Consider the following 22,995-nt stretch of genomic DNA (forward strand, 5'->3'; position numbering starts at 1 on the left):
GTTGCGTCCCCATAATTATTTGTCGTCAGTTATGAAAAGCATCTGCTATCTCCCTCCCGCTTGTCTCTCAACATCTGAGATAGCATGGGCCTCCTTGGAACCAGAACCACTTACCTCTTTAGAAAGACGAGAACTTGAACAGAGACTTTGATTAAATACCTGCTGTGAGAATAAATCATTTGGGGGGGGTGATTGTGAAAGACAGTGAAATCCTGGGGCAATTCCAAAGCTTTAACGAGGTTCTATATTGTCATTTTCTTACTAATCAATATTTTTTCTCGCTTGTTTTTGATTTCTCTCCCTTCCCCCTCTCTCTCCTCTCCTCTCCTCTCCCCTCCCCCTTTCTCCCTTCTCTCTCTCTCTCTTTCACTCTCTCTTGCTCTCTCTCTCTCCAGATTGGGTGTAAGGTGACAGTGTTGCTGTTCATCTACTTCCTGGCCACTAATTACTACTGGATCCTGGTAGAGGGCCTGTACCTCCACAGCCTCATCTTCATGGCCTTCCTCTCAGACACCAAGTACCTGTGGGGCTTCACCCTCATCGGATGGGGTGAGTGTGTGTGTCGAGATTTCCATTTTCATTTCACTACAGATTATTTTCATTGAGATTAAAACTATTTGGTTACAAAGACCTGTGTGTGATGATGTCATTATAGGGCCGCAGCCTTTATGGGATTGGATTGGGCTGGTGTGCATTCTAAAAACGAATTTAGTGTCCAAAACGTTGTTTATTTCATCAAGAGCTTTGGTAATAATGCTATCAATATTTATAAAGGTGACCAAAGTACATGTTTGTTATCTAAATTAGATTTTCATCCATGTTTTCTGTGCTAGCAGCCAGTACACAATGATAATGCACTGATACCTGGGGTGTTTCTCAATATGCATGCTACCGGGCTCCACACTCTCATGCTCCAAGAGCATTCTCCGAGGGCGTTCTTGTGAGGACGCGAGTGTGGAGAACGTATAAAACATTACATTTGAGAAGCTCTCGCAGTTCCCCTACTGTATTACCTCCCACTCCCCCTACTGTATTACCTCACGCTGCATCTCCCCATTCACTGAACCTTCTTCCAGTCAGGACAATAGCAACAATAGAGACAAAAAAAGCAAACATTTTACTTCTTAATTATCAGCTAGATATATGTGAATCCTTATACTCTAGCTAGCTAGTTAAACAGGCAAACATTACCTAAAACTAATGTTATGCAAGGTACAGTTGTCACGTTCCTGACCTTGTTTTCCTTTTGTATAGTTGTGTTTAGTGGGTCAGGGCGTGAGCTGGGTGGGCAGTCTGTGTTGTTTGTTCTATGTTAAGTGTCATTGTTAATTGACCTTGTATGGTTCTCAATCAGAGGCAGGTGTTTGACGTTTCCTCTGATTGAGAACCATATATAGGTAGGTTGTTTCACATTGTTTGTTGTGGGTGGTTGTCTCCTGTGTCCGTATATGTTACCACACGGGACTGTTTCGTTTTGTCGTTCGTGTATGTAGTCTGTTCCTGTTCGTGCGTTCTTCGTATATTGTAAGTTCTCAAGTCCAGGTCTGTCTACGTCGTTTTGTTGTTTTTGTATTTCTCAAGTGTTCTTAGTGTTTCGTCTTTGCTTTAATAAATATCATTATGTCAACATTTCACGCTGCGCTTTGGTCCAATCCCTACTCCTCCTCTTCAGACGAAGAGGAGGAGAACGACCATTACAACAGTAGATGTCAATTCTACTTAGGTAGCTAGCTAACAATTCTTCGTGGCTAGCTAGCTAGCCAGTTACCCATTTACTGAACCTTTCTTTTTCTAGCCAGGACAATGTTGACAGAGACAAAACAGGATAAACACTCCATAATTATTTGCTAGCTATTTGTGAATCGTAATATGGTAGCTAACCAGATAGTTTAACAGTCAAAAATGACCTAAATCCAATGTTATCCAATGTAGATTTCAATTCTTCGTTGGTAGCTAGCTAACAATTATTCGTGGCTGTCTGGCTAGCTAACCGTAGTAAGTAGCTAGCCAGTTAGCTCTATTGACTTACTATTGGCTTGCGACCTACAGTGGAAATTGTAGGCAGGTAACCATGCCAAAATTAACACGAGTATTTGTTAACGTATCAAGATAAAATATTGTAGTCAGGCAACATATTAGATGTGAATAGGCAACATTTCAATTCAAAGGGCGGGGTGTATTTTCTCACGCTTCAGCTCAAATAATGTCCGCCATTAATTTCAATTTTAAAAGTGGTTGTGTCATTTCTTTGCATACTTTTCTTTGAAGCTTACATCGATACATGCTTCAAAACACGTACAAATGGAGTACTTATTCGAGAAGTGCCCTCCATGCTCCATTTCGCATATTTTGATTTGGACTTATACTCCGACCCTCGGAGCACGGTAGTATGCATTTTGAGAAACACCCCTGCTCTGTCCAGCACAAACAATTTATCAACGACAGCAGGCTTTAGACCAGGGGTCTCTAACAGGTCAATCGTAAGCTACCAGTAGCTCGCAGCCCACATGTGAGTAGCCTCCAAACAATTCTGAAAGTTCATGCAATTTTCACGTGTTCCACCACAAACTGTCATTAACAAATCTCACAAGTATCAGACACAGCAAGCTCCCAACAACAAAGCACTGTGTCCGCAGGTAGACAAATCTACCATCACCAAACAACAATAAACTGTGTCCGCAGGTAGACAAATCTACCATCACCAAACAACAAAGCACTGTGTCCGCAGGTAGACAAATCTACCATCACCGTACAACAATAAACTGTGTCCGCAGGTAGACAAATCTACCATCACCGTACAACAATAAACTGTGTCCGCAGGTAGACAAATCTACCATCACCAAACAACAAAGCACTGTGTCCGCAGGTAGACACATCTACCATCACCGTACAACAATAAACTGTGTCCGCAGGTAGACAAATCTACCATCACCGTACAACAATAAACTGTGTCCGCAGGTAGACAAATCTACCATCACCAAACAACAATAAACTGTGTCAGCAGGTAGACACATCTACCATTACCGGACAACAAAGCAAGCTGAGCACAAGCATACATACACTGTACTCATGCCCTGCTTCGTAACATAACTCCTCTTTTCAATAACACGCTGAATATGATTTCGTAGAGCATATTTCCTCCCACTCTTTTAAGTCAGTAGTCCCGCGCCAGGGAGAATTGATTGTTGATCTGAAATCTCTGCTATTAGAGTAGTCTCTTCTCAACACCACTGTATTAGAGTAGTCTCTTCTCACAGCCGCTGTATTAGAGTAGTCTCTTCTCACAGCCACTGTATTAGAGTAGTCTCTTCTCACAGCCACTGTATTAGAGTAGTCTCTTCTCACAGCCGCTGTATTAGAGTAGTCTCTTCTCACAGCCACTGTATTAGAGTAGTCTCTTCTCACAGCCACTGTATTAGAGTAGTCTCTTCTCACAGCCACTGTATTAGAGTAGTCTCTTCTCACAGCCGCTGTATTAGAGTAGTCTCTTCTCACAGCCACTGTATTAGAGTAGTCTCTTCTCACAGCCGCTGTATTAGAGTAGTCTCTTCTCACAGCCACTGTATTAGAGTAGTCTCTTCTCACAGCCGCTGTAGTAGAGTAGTCTCTTCTCACAGCCGCTGTATTAGAGTAGTCTCTTCTCACAGCCACTGTATTAGAGTAGGCTCTTCTCACAGCCACTGTATTAGAGTAGGCTCTTCTCACAGCCACTGTATTAGAGTAGTCTCTTCTCACAGCCACTGTATTAGAGTAGTCTCTTCTCACAGCCACTGTATTAGAGTAGGCTCTTCTCACAGCCACTGTATTAGAGTAGTCTCTTCTCACAGCCACTGTATTAGAGTAGGCTCTTCTCACAGCCACTGTATTAGAGTAGTCTCTTCTCACAGCCACTGTATTAGAGTAGTCTCTTCTCACAGCCGCTGTATTAGAGTAGTCTCTTCTCACAGCCACTGTATTAGAGTAGTCTCTTCTCACAGCCACTGTATTAGAGTAGTCTCTTCTCACAGCCGCTGTATTAGAGTAGTCTCTTCTCACAGCCACTGTATTAGAGTAGTCTCTTCTCACAGCCACTGTATTAGAGTAGTCTCTTCTCACAGCCACTGTATTAGAGTAGTCTCTTCTCACAGCCGCTGTATTAGAGTAGTCTCTTCTCACAGCCACTGTATTAGAGTAGTCTCTTCTCACAGCCGCTGTATTAGAGTAGTCTCTTCTCACAGCCACTGTATTAGAGTAGTCTCTTCTCACAGCCGCTGTAGTAGAGTAGTCTCTTCTCACAGCCGCTGTATTAGAGTAGTCTCTTCTCACAGCCACTGTATTAGAGTAGGCTCTTCTCACAGCCACTGTATTAGAGTAGGCTCTTCTCACAGCCACTGTATTAGAGTAGTCTCTTCTCACAGCCACTGTATTAGAGTAGTCTCTTCTCACAGCCACTGTATTAGAGTAGGCTCTTCTCACAGCCACTGTATTAGAGTAGTCTCTTCTCACAGCCACTGTATTAGAGTAGGCTCTTCTCACAGCCACTGTATTAGAGTAGTCTCTTCTCACAGCCACTGTATTAGAGTAGTCTCTTCTCACAGCCGCTGTATTAGAGTAGTCTCTTCTCACAGCCGCTGTATTAGAGTAGTCTCTTCTCACAGCCACTGTATTAGAGTAGTCTCTTCTCACAGCCGCTGTATTAGAGTAGTCTCTTCTCACAGCCGCTGTATTAGAGTAGTCTCTTCTCACAGCCACTGTATTAGAGTAGGCTCTTCTCACAGCCACTGTATTAGAGTAGTCTCTTCTCACAGCCACTGTATTAGAGTAGTCTCTTCTCACAGCCACTGTATTAGAGTAGTCTCTTCTCACAGCCGCTGTATTAGAGTAGTCTCTTCTCACAGCCGCTGTATTAGAGTAGTCTCTTCTCACAGCCACTGTATTAGAGGCACATTCAGAGAACAATCATCAATAGCATCTACCCCAATCCTCTTACAATCACTTCTCTTCCCCACTCGGCCTCACAGTGACTCTTGCTTGTTTGTTTTTATACTTCCTCTCCCTCTTATGGTAAATGTTTGTTTTTTTCATGCCCCATCCTCGTTTGATGTGTTCTTCCTGTTAGGGAGCAGGGCCCACAACAGAGATGTTTGAAATGTAGATGTAAAAATAACTATTTTTCTCAGGCGAAAGGAGCTGTTTGTTGACGAGCGCAGGCATGCTGGCAAGCAGACAGGCACACACACACACACACACACACACACACACACACACACACACACACACACACACACACACACACACACACACACACACACACACACACACACACACACACACACACACACACACACACACACACACACACACACACACACACACTTACTTAGACACAAACCATCATTTCTATCACAGTCAATCAATGTGATTTTGTCTCTTTGGTTAAGCCACTCAGCCGAGACAGAAAATTACAACTGCGATCCATGTCAATCCAGAGAACCATGTAATTACATTTATGTGAAGTAAATATGAGGGTGTCGGAGTAAACAGGTTGTTATGTTGGAACTGTCATATTCAGCAGAGTGGTTTGTTTTCTTGTTTAAAGTAAAAGCATGCAAATGTTTTTTCTTATGTAGTATACCAACATTAAAGTTGTCCTCTGAAAATGTTATCTCCCTTATGTACAATGGTTTTACACCCGCAAACACAGTAAAATATATATATACTGTATGTATATACAGTTGAAGTCGGAAGTTTACATACACCTTTGCCAAATACATTTAAACTCAGTTTTTCACAATTCCTGACATTTAATCCTAGTAAAAATTCCCTGTCTTAGGTCAGGTAGGATTACCACTTTATTTAAAGAATGTGAAATGTTAGAATAATAGTAGAGAGAATGATTTATTTCAGTTTTTCTTTCTTTCATCACATTCCCAGTGGGTCAGAAGTTTCATACACTCAATTAGTATTTGGTAGCATTGCCTTTAAATTGTTTAACTTCGGTCAAACGTTTCGGGTAGCCTTCCAATAGCTTCCCACAATAAGTTGGGTGAATTTTGGCCCATTTTGCCTCCACCTGACAGAGCTGGTGTAACTGAGTCAGGTTTGTAGGCCTCCTTGCCTGCGCATGCTTTTTCAGTTCTGCCCACACATTTTCTATAGGATTGGGGTCAGGGCTTTGTGATGGCCACTCCAATACCTTGACTTTGTTGTCCTTAAGCCATTTTGCCACAACTTTGGAAGACCCATTTGTGACCAAGCTTTAACTTCCTGACTGATGTCTTGAGATGTTGCTTTAATATATCCACATCATTTTCCTACCTCATGATGTCATCTATTTTGTGAAGTGCACCAGTCCCTCCTGCAGCAAAGCACCCACGTGCTGCTGCCACCCACGTGTTTCACGGTTGGGATGGTGTTCTTCGGCTTGCAAGCCTCCCCCTTTTTCCTCCAAACATAATGATGGTCATGATGGCTAAACAGTTCTATTTCTGCTTCATCAGACCAGAGGTCATTTCTCCAAAAAGCACGATCTTTGTCCTCATGTGCAGTTGCAAACCGTAGTCTAGCTTTTTTATGGCGGTTTTGGAGCAGTGGCTTCTTCCTTGCTGAGCGGTTATGTCAATATAGGACTCGTTTAACTGTGAATATAGATACTTTTGTACCTGTTTCCTCCAGCATTTTCACAAGGTCCTTTGCTGTTGTTCTGGGATTGATTTGCACTTTTCCCACCAAAGTACATTTGTCTCTAGGAGACAGAATGCATCTCCTACCTGAGCGGTATGACGGCTGCATGGTCCCATGGTGTTTATACTTGCATGCTATTGTTTGTACAGATGAACGTGGTACTTTCAGGCGTTTGGAAATTGCTCCCATTGATGAAACAGACTTGTGGAGGTCTACAATAAGTTTTTCTGAGGTCTTGGCTGATTTCTTTAGATTTTCCCATAACATAATTTTCTGGAATTAGTGTATGTAAACTTCTGACCCACTGGAATTGTGATATAAGTGAAATAATCTGTCTGTCAACAATTGTTGGAAAAATTTGTGGTGTCATGTACAAAGTAGATGTCCTAACTGACTTCCCAAAACTATAGTTTGTTAACAAGAAATTTGTGGAGTGGTTGAAAAACTAGTTTTAATGACTCCAACCTAAGTGTATGTAAACTTCCGACTTCAACTGTATATATCACAGTAATATATGATTTATGGACAACAAACATTGCATATTTTTATACTGATCAGCTATCAATTTGTGTTTTGTTTTTGTACACCAATCTAGGATGACTAATGTGTATACAAGTATATATAAATATATATATATATATATTATACAGTACCAGTCAAAAGTTTGGACAATCATTCAAGGCTTTTCTTTCTTTTTACTATTTTCTACATTGTAGAATAATAGTGAAGACATCAAAACTATGAAATAACGCATATGGAATCAGGTAGTAACCAAAAAAGTGTTAAACAAAATATATTTTATATTTGAGATTCTTTAAAGTAGCCACCCTTTGCCTTGATGACAGCTTTGCAAACACTTGGCATTCTCTCAACCAGCTTCATGAGGTAGTCACCTGGAATGTATTTCAATTAACAGGTGTGCCTTGTTAAAAGTTAATTTGTGGAATTTATTTCCTTCTTAATGAGTTTGAGCCAATCAGTTGTGTTGTGACAAGGTAGGGTTGGTGTACAGAAGATAGCCCTATTTGGTAAAAGACCAAGTCCATATTATGGGAAGAACAGCTCAAATAAGCAAAGAGAAACTACAGTCCATCATTACTTTAAGACATGGAGGTCAGTCAATCCGGAACATTTCAAGAACTTTGAAAGTTTCTTCAAGTGCAGTCACAAAAAACATCAAGCGCTATGATGAAACTGAACTCATGAGGACCGCCACAGGAAAGGAAGACCCAGAGTTACCTCTGCTGCAGAGGACAAGTTCATTAGAGTTAACTGCACCTCAGATTGCAGCCCAAATAAATGTAACAGACACATCTCAACATCAACTGTTCAGAAGAGACTGCGTGAATCAGGCCTTCTTCGTCAAATTACTGCAAAGATGCCGCTACTAAAGGACACCAATAAGAAGAAGAGACTTGCTTGGGCCAAGAAACACGAGCAATGGACATTAGGGCGGTGGAAATCTGTCCTTTTGGTCTAATTTAAAATGTTTGGTTCCAACAGCCGTGTCTTTGTGAGACGCAGAGTAGGTGGTCGCAGCATGTGTGGTTCCTACCGTAAAGCATGGAGGAGGTGTGATGGTGTCAAATCAAATCAATTTTTTTTGTCACATACACATGGTTAGCAGATGTTAATGCGAGTGTAGAAAAATGCTTGTGCTTCTAGTTCCGACAGTGCAGTAATACCTAACAAGTAATCTAACACATTCACAACGACTACCTTATACAGACAATGTAACGGGGTGGAATAAATACATATATTTGTAGATATAAATATATGGATGCGCGATGGCCGTGTGGCATAGGCAAAATACAATAGATGGTATAAAATACTGTATATACAGTACATATGAGATGAGTAATGTAGGATATGTAAACATTATTAAAGTGCCATTATTTAAAGTGATGAGAATCTATTTATTAAAGTGGCCAGTGATTTGAGTCTGTATGTTGGCAGCAGCCTCTCTATGTTAGTGGTGGCTGTTTAACAGTCTGATGACCTTGAGATAGAAGCTGTTTTTCTGTCTTTCCTTCCCAGCTTTGATGCACCTGTACTGACCTCGCCTTCTGGATGATAGCGGGGTGAACAGGCAGTGGCTCAGGTCGTTGCTTTTTTTGGCATTCCTGTGACATCGGGGGCTGTAGGTGTCCTGGAGGGCAAGTAATTTGCCCCCGTTGATGCGTTGTGCAGACCGCACTACCTTCTGGAGAGCCTTGCGTTTGAGGGCGGAGCAGTTGCCGTACCATGCTGTGATACAGGATGCTCTCGATTGTGCATCTGTAGAAGTTTGTGCATCAAGCCAAATTTCTTTAGCCTCCTGAGTTTGAAGTGGCGCTGTTGTGCCTTCTTCACCACTCTGTATGTGTGGGTAGACCATTTCAGTTTGTCCGTGACGTGTACGCCGAGGAACTTAAAACTTTCCACCTTCTCCACTACTGTCCCGTTGATGTGGATGGGGGGTGCTCCCTCTGCTGTTTCCTGAAGTCCACGATCATCTCCTTTGTTTTGTTGACGTTGAGTGAGAGGTTATTTTCCTGACACCACACTCCGAGTTTAGAGTTGAGTTGTCTTCACTCATATTTTTCAGCTCTAACGGGGAGAGAGCCACGTCTGTTGATTACGATTCACAACTTCCTGCTTTGTAGCTAGCTGACTCTTAAAAACACCTTTTAGCAAAAGTAAATCAACCCACTCAATTATCCTGCTTTCAAAGTTCATGCTGTCTCAGAGAGCTATTTCTGGATTGAACAACTCATTTTTTGTCTAACTAGCCTGTTCCTGTTCTATTGCAGCTCTTATTAGTGAGCTGTTACATAGGAACAGACAAATGCAACAACATAGTTCTGAAAAAAGGAATAACAAAAATAACACCAATTCAATAGAAAACAAGCAATTAAGTCATTTCGTTATGTTAGGGCCCTGGTGCTCTATTTAATTAGTGTTTAGAACATTTGTAGGAAGCTGCTGTTCTTTTCATCATTCCAATTCCAGGTGTTCCAGCTCTGTTCGTGGCAGCATGGGCAGTTGTCCGGGCAACACTAGCAGACGGAAGGTGAGTGAGAACCTAGTCCACATTCAATATGCAGATGCTTTATGTATAAATATCTAATAGCTATCCCCAATTATCTGCTCACCAGATGGAATCCTCCAGCTATGGCCCTCTCAAGCACCTTGTCATGCCTCCTTTATCACCCCCTGCTCTTCATAATTATGCTCAGTATAAATATGGATTTATGTAGAATGACCGTATCAAGAGCACCATCTCTCCTCCTCCAGTTAATTGGGATTCAAAACATTAAGCTATTCAACATCATGAATACATTTAAATTAGGCCGTGGCTGCGGATCCAATTTTTCCTGGACTTTTTTTCTCCAGACTAAAGGTCCCGAAGCTCCTGAGCATGTGCGGATCGCGTTCTGCGCATGTGTTTCTTAACCTCTACTTAACTTTACTCACATATTTCTACATAAAGCAATTTAAAATAACATAACCATAGTGAATAGATTTAAGCTACCTCCGTTTCATAGCTTATTAGATCATTATATGGGTCTGAGCAATTTTACCAGCACAATCTTTTGGATCAATCAAAAGACTGTTGATTTTATGATGTACAGTGCCTTCGGAAAGTGTTCAGACCCCTTGACCTTTTCCAAATTGTATTACGTTACAGCATTACTCTAAAATTGATTTTTTTTTTTTATTCCCCAGCAATCTACACACAATACCCCATAATGACAAAGCAAAAACACATTTTAGAATTTTTTTCAAATGTATTAAACACATTAAACAGAAATTCCTTATTTATAATACACTGCTCAAAAAAATAAAGGGAACACTTAAACAACACAATGTAACTCCAAGTCAATCACACTTCTGTGAAATCAAACTGTCCAATTAGGAAGCAACACTGATTGACAATAAATTTCACATGCGGTTGTGCGAGTGGAATAGACAAAAGGTGGAAATTATAGGCAATTAGCAAGACACCCCCAAAAAAGGAGTGATTCTGCAGGTGGTGACCACAGACAACTTCTCAGTTCCTATGCTTCCTGGCTGATGTTTTGGTCACTTTTGAATGCTGGCGGTGCTCTCACTCTAGTGGTAGCATGAGACGGAGTCTACAACCCACACAAGTGGCTCAGGTAGTGCAGTTCATCCAGGATGGCACATCAATGCGAGCTGTGGCAAAACGGTTTGCTGTGTCTGTCAGCGTAGTGTCCAGAGTATGGAGGCGCTACCAGGAGACAGGCCAGTACATCAGGAGACGTGGAGGAGGCCGTAGGAGGGCAACAACCCAGCAGCAGGACCGCTACCTCCGCCTTTGTGCCAGGAGATGCACTGCCAGAGCCCTGCAAAATGACCTCCAGCAGTCCACAAATGTGCATGTGTCTGCTCAAACGGTCAGAAACAGACTCCATGAGGGTGGTATGAGGGCCCGACGTCCACAGGTGGGGGTTGTGCTTACAGCCCAGCACCGTGCAGGACGTTTGGCATTTGCCAGAGAACACCAAGATTGGCAAAATCGCCACTGGCGCCCTGTGCTCTTCACAGATGAAAGCAGGTTCACACTGAGCACATAAGCACATGTGACAGACGTGACAGAGTCTGGAGACGCCGTGGAGAACGTTCTGTTGCCTGCAACATCCTCCAGCATGACCGGTTTGGCGGTGGGTCAGTCATGGTGTGGGGTGGCATTTCTTTGTGGGGCCGCACAGCCTTCCATGTGCTTGCCAGAGGTAGCCTGACTGCCATTAGGTACCGAGATGAGATCCTCAGACCCCTTGTGAGACCATATGCTGACACATGCACATTTGTGGCCTGCTGGAGGTCATTTTGCAGGGCTCTGGCAGTGCACCTCCTTGCACAAAGGCGGAGGTAGCGGTCCTGCTGCTGGGTTGTTGCCCTCCTACGGCCTCCTCCACATCTCCTGATGTACTGGCCTGTCTCCTGGTAGCGCCTCCATGCTCTGGACACTACGCTGACAGACACAGCAAACCGTTTTGCCACAGCTCGCATTGATGTGCCATCCTGGATGAACTGCACTACCTGAGCCACTTGTGTGGGTTGTAGACTCCGTCTCATGCTACCACTAGAGTGAGAGCACCGCCAGCATTCAAAAGTGACCAAAACATCAGCCAGGAAGCATAGGAACTGAGAAGTGGTCTGTGGTCACCACCTGCAGAATCACTCCTTTTTTGGGGGTGTCTTGCTAATTGCCTATAATTTCCACCTTTTGTCTATTCCATTTGCACAACAGCATGTGAAATTTATTGTCAATCAGTGTTGCTTCCTAAGTGGACAGTTTGATTTCACAGAAGTGTGATTGACTTGGAGTTACATTGTGTTGTTTAAGTGTTCCCTTTATTTTTTTGAGCAGTGTAGTATTCAGACCCTTTGCTATGAGACTTGAAATTGAGCTCAGGTGCATCCTGTTTCCATTGATCATCCTTGAAATGTTTCTACAACTTGATTGGAGTCCACCTGTGGTAAATTCAATTGATTGGACATGATTTGGAAAGGTGCACACCTGTTTATACAAGGTCCCACAGTTGACAGTGCATGTCAGAGCAAAAACCAAGCCATGAGGTCAAAGGAATTGTCCGTAGAGCTCAGAGACAGGATTGTGTCGAGGCACAGATCTGGGAAAGGGTACCAAAAAGGTCCCCAAGAACACAGTGGTCTCCATCATTCTTAAATTGTAACGGCGTTCCTCCTCCTCTTCATCCGAAGAGGAAGAGCAGGGATTGAACCAAGGCGCAGCGTTGTGATAATACATGATTTATTTAAACAAGGAACGAAAACACGAAGAACACTTGATAACTAACAAAAATAACAAAACGGAGTAGACAGACCTGGACATGCGAACTTACATACAACGAAGAACTCACGAACAGGAAAATGACTACACAAAACGACGAACGAACGAAACAGTCCCGTATGGTGCAAACAAACACGGACACAGGAGACAACCACCCACAACCAACAATGTGAAAACACCTACCTTAATATGATTCTCAATCAGAGGAGATGAAAACCACCTGCCTCTAATTGAGAACCATATTAGGTACCCATTAACCAACATAGAAACAGAAAACATAGACTGCCCACCCAAACTCACGTCCTGACCAACTAACACATACAAAACTAACAGAAAACAGGTCAGGAACGTGACATAACCCCCCCCCTTAAGGTGCGAACTCCGGGCGCACCAGCAAAAAGTCTAGGGGAGGGTCAGGGTGGGCATCTGACCACGGTGGTGGCTCAGGCTCTGGGCGAGGTCCCCACCCCACCATAGTCAATCCCAGCTTACTTCTCCCCCTCAGAATGACCACCCTCTTATTCCACCCACCTAATATAAGAGGCAACACAAAATTAAGGGACAGCTCCGGGACAAGATAGCTCAGGACAGAGAGGTAGGTCAGGATAGAGAGGTAGCTCAAGATAGAGAGGTAGCTCAGGATAGAGAGGTAGCTCAGGATAGAGGGGCAACTCCGGACTGAAGGGCAGCTCCGGACAGAGAGACAGCTCTGGACTGAGGGGCAGTTCTGGATACATGGCAGCTCTGGACGCTCATGACTAGCTGACGGCTCTGGCAGATCCTGTCTGGTTGGCGGCTCTGGCAGATCCTGTCTGGTTGGCGGCTCTGGCAGATCCTGTCTGGTTGGCGGCTCTGGCAGATCCTGTCTGGTTAGCGGCTCTGGCAGATCCTGTCTGGTTGGCGGCTCTGGCAGATCCTGTCTGGTTGGCGGCTCTGGCAGATCCTGTCTGACGAATGGCTCTAGCGGCTCCTGACTGACTATCGGCTCTGACGGCTCGGGACAGACGGGCGGCTCTAATGGCTCGGGACAGACGGATGGCTCAGACGGCACTGGGCAGACGGATGGCTCAGACGGCGCTGGGGAGACGGATGGCTCAGATGGCGCTGGGGAGACGGATGGCTCAGATGGCGCTGGGGAGACGGATGGCTCAGATGGCGCTGGGGAGACGGATGGCTCTGGCCGGATAAGGCGCACTGTAGACCTGATGCGTGGTGCCGGAACTGGAGGCACCGGGCTAAGGACACGCACTTTCATGCTAGTGCGGGGAGCAGGGACAGGGCACACTGGACTCTCAAAGCATACTATTTGCCTGGTGCGTGGTACCGGCACTGGTGGCACCGGGCTGAGGGCACGCACATCAGGACGAGTACGGGGAGAAGGAACAGTGTGTACAGGGCTCTGGAGACGCACAGGTGGCTTAGTGCGTGGTGCCGGAACTGGAGGCACTGGGCTGGAGACACGCACCATAGGAAGAGTGAGTGGAGGAGGAACAGGGCTCTGAAAACGCACTGGAAGCCTGGTGCGTGGTGTAGACACTGGTGGTACTGGGCTGGGGCGGGGAGGTAGCGCCGGAAATACCGGACCGTGCAGGCGTACTGGCTCCCTTGAGCATTGAGCCTGCCCAACCTTACCTGGTTGAATACTGCCCGTCGCCCGCCCAGTGCGGGGAGGTGGAATAACCCGCACCGGGCTAGTGTAGGCGAACCGGGGACACCATGTGTAAGGCTGGTGCCATGTAAGCCGGCTCGAGGAGACGCACTGGTGGCCAGATATGTAGAGCCGGCTTCATGGCACTTGGCTCAATGCCCAATCTAGCCCTACCAGTGCGGGGAGGTGGAATAACCCGCACCGGACTATGCACACGTACAGGAGACACCGTGCGCTCTACTGCGTAACACGGCGTCTGCCCGTACTCCCGCTCTCCACGGTTAGCCTGGGAAGTGGGCGCAGGTCTCCTACCTGCCCTGGCCCACTACCTCTTAGCCTCCTCCCAAGAAATTTTTGGGGTTTCTTCTCGGGCTTCCAGCCACGTCTCCTTGCTGCCTCCTCATACCAACGCTCTTGGGCTCTCGCTGCCTCCATCTCCTCACGAGCGCGATGATATTCCCCAATATGCGCCCAGTGTCCTTTTCCCTCCAATACTTCCTCCCAAGTCCACGAGTCCTGCTTACTTGGCCGCTGCTCGAATTTCCGCTGCTTGGTTCTGGTAGGGTGGGTGGTTCTGTAACGGCGTTCCTCCTCCTCTTCATCCGAAGAGGAAGAGCAGGGATTGAACCAAGGCGCAGCGTTGTGATAATACATGATTTATTTAAACAAGGAACGAAAACACGAAGAACACTTGATAACTAACAAAAATAACAAAACGGAGTAGACAGACCTGGACATGCGAACTTACATACAACGAAGAACTCACGAACAGGAAAATGACTACACAAAACGACGAACGAACGAAACAGTCCCGTATGGTGCAAACAAACACAGACACAGGAGACAACCACCCACACACAAACACTGTGAAACTACCTACCTTAATATGATTCTCAATCAGAGGAGATGAAAACCACCTGCCTCTAATTGAGAACCATATTAGGTACCCATTAACCAACATAGAAACAGAAAACATAGACTGCCCACCCAAACTCACGTCCTGACCAACTAACACATACAAAACTAACAGAAAACAGGTCAGGAACGTGACATAAATGAAACAAGTTTGGAACCACCAAGGCTCTTCCTAGAGCTGGCCGCCCGGCCAAACTGAGCAATCGGTTGAGAAGGGCCTTGGTAGGGAGGTGACCATGAACCCAATGGTCACTCTGACAGAGCTCTAGAGTTCCTCTGTGGAGATGGGAGAAACTTCCAGAAGGACAACCATCTATGCAGCACTCCACCAGTCAGGCCTTTATGGCAGAGTGGCCAGACAGAAGCCAATTCTCAGTAAAATGCACATGACAGCCCTCTAAAGACTCTCAGACCATGAGAAACAAGATTCTCTGGTGTGATTAAACCAAGATTGAACTCTGTGGCCTGAATGCCAAGCGTCACGTTTAGAGGAAACCTGGCACCATCACTAAGGTAAAGAATGATGGTGGCAGCATCATGGTGTGGAGATGTTTTTCAGCGGCAGGCACTGAGAGACTAGTCAGGATCGAGGCAAAGATGAACGGAGAAAAGTACAGAGAGATCCTTGATGAAAACCTGCTCAAGAGAGCTCAGGACCTCAGACTGGTGCAAAGGTTCACCTTTAGGACAACGACCCTAAGCACACAGCCAAGACGATGCAGGAGTGGTTTCGGGACAAGTCTCTGAATGTCCTTGAGTGGCCCAGCCAGAGCCTGGACTTGAACCCGATCTAACATCTCTGGAGAGACCTGAAAATAGTTGTGCAGCAACGCTCCCCATCCAACCCGACAGAGCTTGAGAGGATCTGCAGAGAAGAATGGGAGAAACTCCCCAAATACAGGTGTGTCACGCTTGTAGTGTCATACCCAAGAAGACTCAATGCTGCAATCAGGTCTGAATACTTATGTAAATGTGATATTTCAGTTTTTTATTCGTAATACATTTGCAAAAATATCTAAAAACCTATTTTGGCTTTGTCATTATGGGTTATTATGTGTAAATTGATCAGGGGGGGAAAACAATTTAATAAATTTTAGAATAAGGTTGTAACCTAACAAAATGTGGAAAAAGTCAAGGGGTCTGAATACTCTGGAGGAATTGTAAGTCATCACATGTACAGTACCAGACCAATCTGCTGGCTAGGTAACATGATTATTTGGAATATGGGTATTAAGTACTTGGTAATGGTAGTGACTTGACTTCCTATTAGTGTCTTGTACTATGCACTGGAGGCAGCAGCCGGTCTCTCCTGCACTCTCCTCTCAGGGATGATTTGGTGGGTTGCCTTGTGATGATTTGGGGGATGATTTGGTCGGTTGCCTGTTGAATCTGGTGCTGAATAGTTGTTCCCAGGGTTTCTTTCATCAGGTATTCAGGATGGGTACACTGTGTGAAAGCCTGAATGGTGAGACCCTGGGCTTGCTTGCAGCTCTCTCTTTTCTCTCTCTCTCTCTTTCTATTGCGCCTTCTCTACAGTATTCCATTAAGCTACCTTTAAGTGTTTTTCCTCAATTATCCTCTCACCTTAAGAGAGAACCAGCATTTGTAGAAAGAGCCAGCATTTGTAGAAAGAGACAGCGTTTGTAGAAAGAGCCAGAGTTTGGAGAAAGAGCCAGAGTTTGGAGAAAGAGCCAGAGCCAGAGTTTGGAGAAAGAGCCAGCGTTTGGAGAAAGAGCCAGAGTTTGGAGAAAGAGCCAGAGTTTGGAGAAAGAGCCAGCGTTTGGAGAAAGAGCCAGCGTTTGGAGAAAGAGACAGAGTTTGGAGAAAGAGACAGCATTTGGAGAAAGAGCCAGAGTTTGGAGAAAGAGCCAGAGTTTGGAGAAAGAGCCAGAGTTTGGAGAAAGAGCCAGTGTTTGGAGAAAGAGACAGCGTTTGGAGAAAGAGACAGCGTTTGGAGAAAGAGCCAGCGTTTGGAGAAAGAGGCAGCGTTTGGAGAAAGAGACAGCGTTTGGAGAAAGAGACAGCGTTTGGAGAAAGAGCCAGAGTTTGGAGAAAGAGCCAGAGTTTGGAGAAAGAGCCAGCGTTTGGAGAAAGAGCCAGCGTTTGGAGAAAGAGACAGCGTTTGGAGAAAGAGCCAGCGTTTGGAGAAAGAGCCAGAGTTTGGAGAAAGAGCCAGCGTTTGAAGAAAGAGCCAGCGTTTGGAGAAAGAGCCAGCGTTTGGAGAAAGAGCCAGCGTTTGGAGGAAGAGCCAGCGTTTGGAGAAAGAGCCAGCGTTTGGAGAAAGAGCCAGCGTTTGGAGAAAGAGCCAGCGTTTGGAGAAAGAGCCAGCGTTTGGAGAAAGAGCCAGCGTTTGGAGAGAGAGCCAGAGTTTGGAGAAAGAGCCAGCGTTTGGAGAAAGAGCCAGCGTTTGGAGAAAGAGCCAGCTTTTGAAGAAAGAGACAGAGTTTGGAGAAAGAGCCAGAGTTTGGAGAAAGAGCCAGCGTTTGGAGCAAGAGCCAGCGTTTGGAGAAAGAGCCAGCGTTTGGAGAAAGAGCCAGCGTTTGGAGAAAGAGCCAGCGTTTGGAGAGAGAGCCAGAGTTTGGAGAAAGAGCCAGCGTTTGGAGAAAGAGCCAGCGTTTGGAGAAAGAGCCAGAGTTTGGAGAAAGAGCCAGCGTTTGGAGAAAGAGCCAGCGTTTGAAGAAAGAGCCAGCGTTTGGAGAAAGAGCCAGCGTTTGGAGAAAGAGCCAGCGTTTGGAGAAAGAGCCAGCGTTTGGAGAAAGAGCCAGCGTTTGGAGAAAGAGCCAGAGTTTGGAGAAAGAGACAGCGTTTGAAGAAAGAGACAGCATTTGGAGAAAGAGCCAGAGTTTGGAGAAAGAGACAGCGTTTGAAGAAAGAGCCAGAGTTTGGAGAAAGAGACACAGTTTGGAGAAAGAGACAGAGTTTGGAGAAAGAGACAGAGTTTGAAGAAAGAGACAGAGTTTGGAGAAAGAGACAGAGTTTGGAGAAAGAGACAGAGTTTGGAGAAAGAGACAGAGTTTGGAGAAAGAGGCAGCGTTTGGAGAAAGGGACAGCGTTTGGAGAAAGAGCCAGCGTTTGTAGAAAGAGCCAGCGTTTGGAGAAAGAGCCAGCGTTTGAAGAAAGAGCCAGAGTTTGGAGAAAGAGACAGAGTTTGAAGAAAGAGCCAGAGTTTGGAGAAAGAGACAGAGTTTGAAGAAAGAGACAAAGTTTGGAGAAAGAGCCAGAGTTTGGAGAAAGAGACAGCGTTTGGAGAAAGAGCCAGCGTTTGAAGAAAGAGCCAGCGTTTGGAGAAAGAGCCAGCGTTTGAAGAAAGAGCCAGAGTTTGGAGAAAGAGACAGAGTTTGAAGAAAGAGACAGAGTTTGGAGAAAGAGACAGCGTTTGGAGAAAGAGCCAGCGTTTGAAGAAAGAGCCAGCGTTTGAAGAAAGAGCCAGAGTTTGGAGAAAGAGCCAGAGTTTGGAGAAAGAGACAGCTTTCGGAGAAAGAGCCAGCGTTTGAAGAAAGAGCCAGCGTTTGAAGAAAGAGACAGAGTTTGGAGAAAGAGACAGAGTTTGGAGAAAGAGACAGCTTTGTCAGATGTAGCATTATCAGATGTAGCATTATCAGATGTAGCATTATCAGATGTAGTCAGATGTAGCATTATCAGATGTAGTCAGATGTAGCATTATGTACATAACAAGTTAACACTACATTAAGGAATCATCAGTCATGGACAACTCCCTCCATGGTAAACTCTCTCCATTTGGGACACACTGCTGTGCAAATCACACACTTCTTAAAGCCTAGTGCATAAAACACATTATATGCAAGCACTGAATACTGACCTCCATCGCCTGCACATTCAAATTATGGCTAGCTATCATACCTAAATGTGGCAGATCCTTGGAGGGAAAATGTGACTATTGCAGACTCTCTTTCCTCCAACGGGTTCCTATCTAACCTCCCAAATCATGTTAACAGAATGTCCATCCAGAATCTCCCTCGGTTCCAAGGAGGAATCCTTCTCTTTGGATGGGTATTCTATTTTCGCTTTGCAAATCATGAAGTAAACACCCATAACTGGATTAAGTGTGCTCAAATAGAGGGTAACAAATCTTGCTCAAATACTGACTGAATAAACAAAACAAATTCACACAATGAATGGGTAGGCAGGCATAGCCTTTGCCATTGGCCCTGATGGAACTCAGTGGATGTTTCTTTAGCTGCCCTGTCTGTCACTGTAATGAATAGGGAGGGTCTCTCTTTAGCTGCCCTGTCTGTCACTGTAATAAATAGGGAGGGTCTCTCTTTAGCTGCCCTGTCTGTCACTGTAATAAATAGGGAGGGTCTCTCTTTAGCTGCCCTGTCTGTCACTGTAATGAATAGGGAGGGTCTCTCTTTAGCTGCCCTGTCTGTCACTGTAATGAATAGGGAGGGTCTCTCTTTAGCTGCCCTGTCTGTCACTGTAATAAATAGGGAGGGTCTCTCTTTAGCTGCCCTGTCTGTCACTGTAATAAATAGGGAGGGTCTCTCTTTAGCTGTCCTGTCTGTCACTGTAATAAATAGGGAGGGTCTCTCTTTAGCTGCCCTGTCTGTCACTGTAATAAATAGGGAGGGTCTCTCTTTAGCTGCCCTGTCTGTCACTGTAATAAATAGGGAGGGTCTCTCTTTAGCTGCCCTGTCTGTCACTGTAATGAATAGGGAGGGTCTCTCTTTAGCTGTCCTGTCTGTCACTGTAATAAATAGGGAGGGTCTCTCTTTAGCTGTCCTGTCTGTCACTGTAATGAATAGGGAGGGTCTCTCTTTAGCTGTCCTGTCTGTCACTGTAATAAATAGGGAGGGTCTCTCTTTAGCTGCCCTGTCTGTCACTGTAATAAATAGGGAGGGTCTCTCTTTAGCTGTCCTGTCTGTCACTGTAATAAATAGGGAGGGTCTCTCTTTAGCTGTCCTGTCTGTCACTGTAATGAATAGGGAGGGTCTCTCTTTAGCTGTCCTGTCTGTCACTGTAATAAATAGGGAGGGTCTCTCTTTAGCTGCCCTGTCTGTCACTGTAATAAATAGGGAGGGTCTCTCTTTAGCTGCCCTGTCTGTCACTGTAATGAATAGGGAGGGTCTCTCTTTAGCTGTCCTGTCTGTCACTGTAATAAATAGGGAGGGTCTCTCTTTAGCTGTCCTGTCTGTGACTGTAATAAATAGGGAGGGTCTCTCTTTAGCTGCCCTGTCTGTCACTGTAATAAATAGGGAGGGTCTCTCTTTAGCTGCCCTGTCTGTCACTGTAATAAATAGGGAGGGTCTCTCTTTAGCTGCCCTGTCTGTCACTGTAATAAATAGGGAGGGTCTCTCTTTAGCTGTCCTGTCTGTCACTGTAATAAATAGGGAGGGTCTCTCTTTAGCTGTCCTGTCTGTCACTGTAATGAATAGGGAGGGTCTCTCTTTAGCTGTCCTGTCTGTCACTGTAATAAATAGGGAGGGTCTCTCTTTAGCTGCCCTGTCTGTCACTGTAATAAATAGGGAGGGTCTCTCTTTAGCTGTCCTGTCTGTCACTGTAATAAATAGGGAGGGTCTCTCTTTAGCTGCCCTGTCTGTCACTGTAATGAATAGGGAGGGTCTCTCTTTAGCTGCCCTGTCTGTCACTGTAATAAATAGGGAGGGTCTCTCTTTAGCTGCCCTGTCTGTCACTGTAATGAATAGGGAGGGTCTCTCTTTAGCTGCCCTGTCTGTCACTGTAATAAATAGGGAGGGTCTCTCTTTAGCTGCCCTGTCTGTCACTGTAATGAATAGGGAGGGTCTCTCTTTAGCTGCCCTGTCTGTCACTGTAATGAATAGGGAGGGTCTCTCTTTAGCTGCCCTGTCTGTCACTGTAATGAATAGGGAGGGTCTCTCTTTAGCTGCCCTGTCTGTCACTGTAATGAATAGGGAGGGTCTCTCTTTAGCTGCCCTGTCTGTCACTGTAATGAATAGGGAGGGTCTCTCTTTAGCTGCCCTGTCTGTCACTGTAATGAATAGGGAGGGTCTCTCTTTAGCTGCCCTGTCTGTCACTGTAATAAATAGGGAGGGTCTCTCTTTAGCTGCCCTGTCTGTCACTGTAATGAATAGGGAGGGTCTCTCTTTAGCTGCCCTGTCTGTCACTGTAATGAATAGGGAGGGTCTCTCTTTAGCTGCCCTGTCTGTCACTGTAATAAATAGGGAGGGTCTCTCTTTAGCTGCCCTGTCTGTCACTGTAATGAATAGGGAGGGTCTCTCTTTAGCTGCCCTGTCTGTCACTGTAATGAATAGGGTGGGTCTCTCTTTAGCTGCCCTGTCTGTCACTGTAATAAATAGGGAGGGTCTCTCTTTAGCTGCCCTGTCTGTCACTGTAATGAATAGGGAGGGTCTCTCTTTAGCTGCCCTGTCTGTCACTGTAATGAATAGGGTGGGTCTCTCTTTAGCTGCCCTGTCTGTCACTGTAATGAATAGGGAGGGTCTCTCTTTAGCTGCCCTGTCTGTCACTGTAATAATTAGGGAGGGTCTCTCTTTAGCTGCCCTGTCTGTCACTGTAATGAATAGGGAGGGTCTCTCTTTAGCTGCCCTGTCTGTCACTGTAATGAATAGGGTGGGTCTCTCTTTAGCTGCCCTGTCTGTCACTGTAATGAATAGGGAGGGTCTCTCTTTAGCTGCCCTGTCTGTCACTGTAATGAATAGGGAGGGTGTCTCTTTTGCTGCCCTGTCTGTCACTGTAATGAATAGGGAGGGTCTCTCTTTAGCTGCCCTGTCTGTCACTGTAATGAATAGGGAGAGTCTCTCTTTTGCTGCCCTGTCTGTCACTGTAATGAATAGGGAGGGTCTCTCTTTAGCTGCCCTGTCTGTCACTGTAATGAATAGGGAGGGTGTCTCTTTTGCTGCCCTGTCTGTCACTGTAATAAATAGGGAGGGTCTCTCTTTAGCTGCCCTGTCTGTCACTGTAATGAATAGGGAGGGTCTCTCTTTAGCTGTCCTGTCTGTCACTGTAATGAATAGGGAGGGTCTCTCTTTAGCTGCCCTGTCTGTCACTGTAATGAATAGGGAGGGTCTCTCTTTAGCTGCCCTGTCTGTCACTGTAATGAATAGGGAGGGTCTCTCTTTAGCTGCCCTGTCTGTCACTGTAATGAATAGAGAGAGTCTCTCTTTAGCTGCCCTGTCTGTCACTGTAATGAATAGGGAGGGTCTCTAAATGGAGTTCATTATCCTGCCCAGGGAATGATCGACTACAATACATCTGACTCTCTCTCTCTCTCTCTCTCTCTCTCTCTCTCTCTCTCTCTCTCTCTCTCTCTCTCTCTCTCTCTCTCTCTCTCTCTCTCTCTCTCTCTCTCTCTCTCTCTCTCTCTCTCTCTCTCTCTCTCTCTCTCTCTCTCTCTCTCTCTCTCTCTCTCTCTCTCTCTCTCTCTCTCTCTCTCTCTCTCTCTCTCTCTCTCTCTCTCTCTGCATTCTCTTCCTTCACCTCTTTTGCTCCCTCCGTCCATCCACTTCTCTTTCCATGTCTTTGTTTTGATACTTCACACCCTCCAACTTTATTCCTCCTTGTTTGCCTTTCTTCAACCATCTATTTTCCTCTTCTTCTTTTCTCTCAATGATTCTAGGTGCTGGGAGTTAAGTGCTGGGAACATTAAGTGGATATACCAAGTCCCCATTCTGACAGCCATTGGGGTAAGGCAGAGTAATGCTTTGCTTGCTGCCTCCAGTCTGTCTGTGTCTCAGAGTTGGTGTAGGATGATACGCTGCCTCACAGAAAAATAGATCAAGTTTTCTCCTTCACTTTAAGCTGTTTCATAACACAGCTGATCACTTCTGTGGCAGGGACACAGACAGATATCAGAGCAGGAAAGAAAACTCAATTCATATGATAATTACTCTTTGTCTCTCTCCTACTCATATGTGCATGTGCGTGTGCTTGTGCATGCATGTGTCTGTGTATGTATGTTTGTGCGTGAATATGCTTATCTGAGGATTCCATCAAT

At 45.3% G+C, this 22,995-nt stretch overlaps 1 protein-coding gene across 2 annotated transcripts in view; it reads left to right on the forward strand.

The window, feature by feature from the left end:
- LOC139539035 (parathyroid hormone 2 receptor-like) overlaps positions 1 to 22,995 on the forward strand; it is an 88,259-nt gene that overhangs the window by 40,171 nt on the left and 25,093 nt on the right. For both annotated transcript variants that reach the window (XM_071341719.1, XM_071341720.1), the window contains exons 7-9: positions 396 to 549; positions 9,655 to 9,715; positions 22,618 to 22,684. In XM_071341719.1, coding sequence (XP_071197820.1) covers positions 396 to 549; positions 9,655 to 9,715; positions 22,618 to 22,684 — 282 coding nt within the window. The remainder of the gene's footprint in view (positions 1 to 395; positions 550 to 9,654; positions 9,716 to 22,617; positions 22,685 to 22,995) is intronic.

This window comes from Salvelinus alpinus, chromosome 14, assembly GCF_045679555.1.
Source record: "Salvelinus alpinus chromosome 14, SLU_Salpinus.1, whole genome shotgun sequence".
Lineage (NCBI taxonomy): Eukaryota > Metazoa > Chordata > Actinopteri > Salmoniformes > Salmonidae > Salvelinus > Salvelinus alpinus.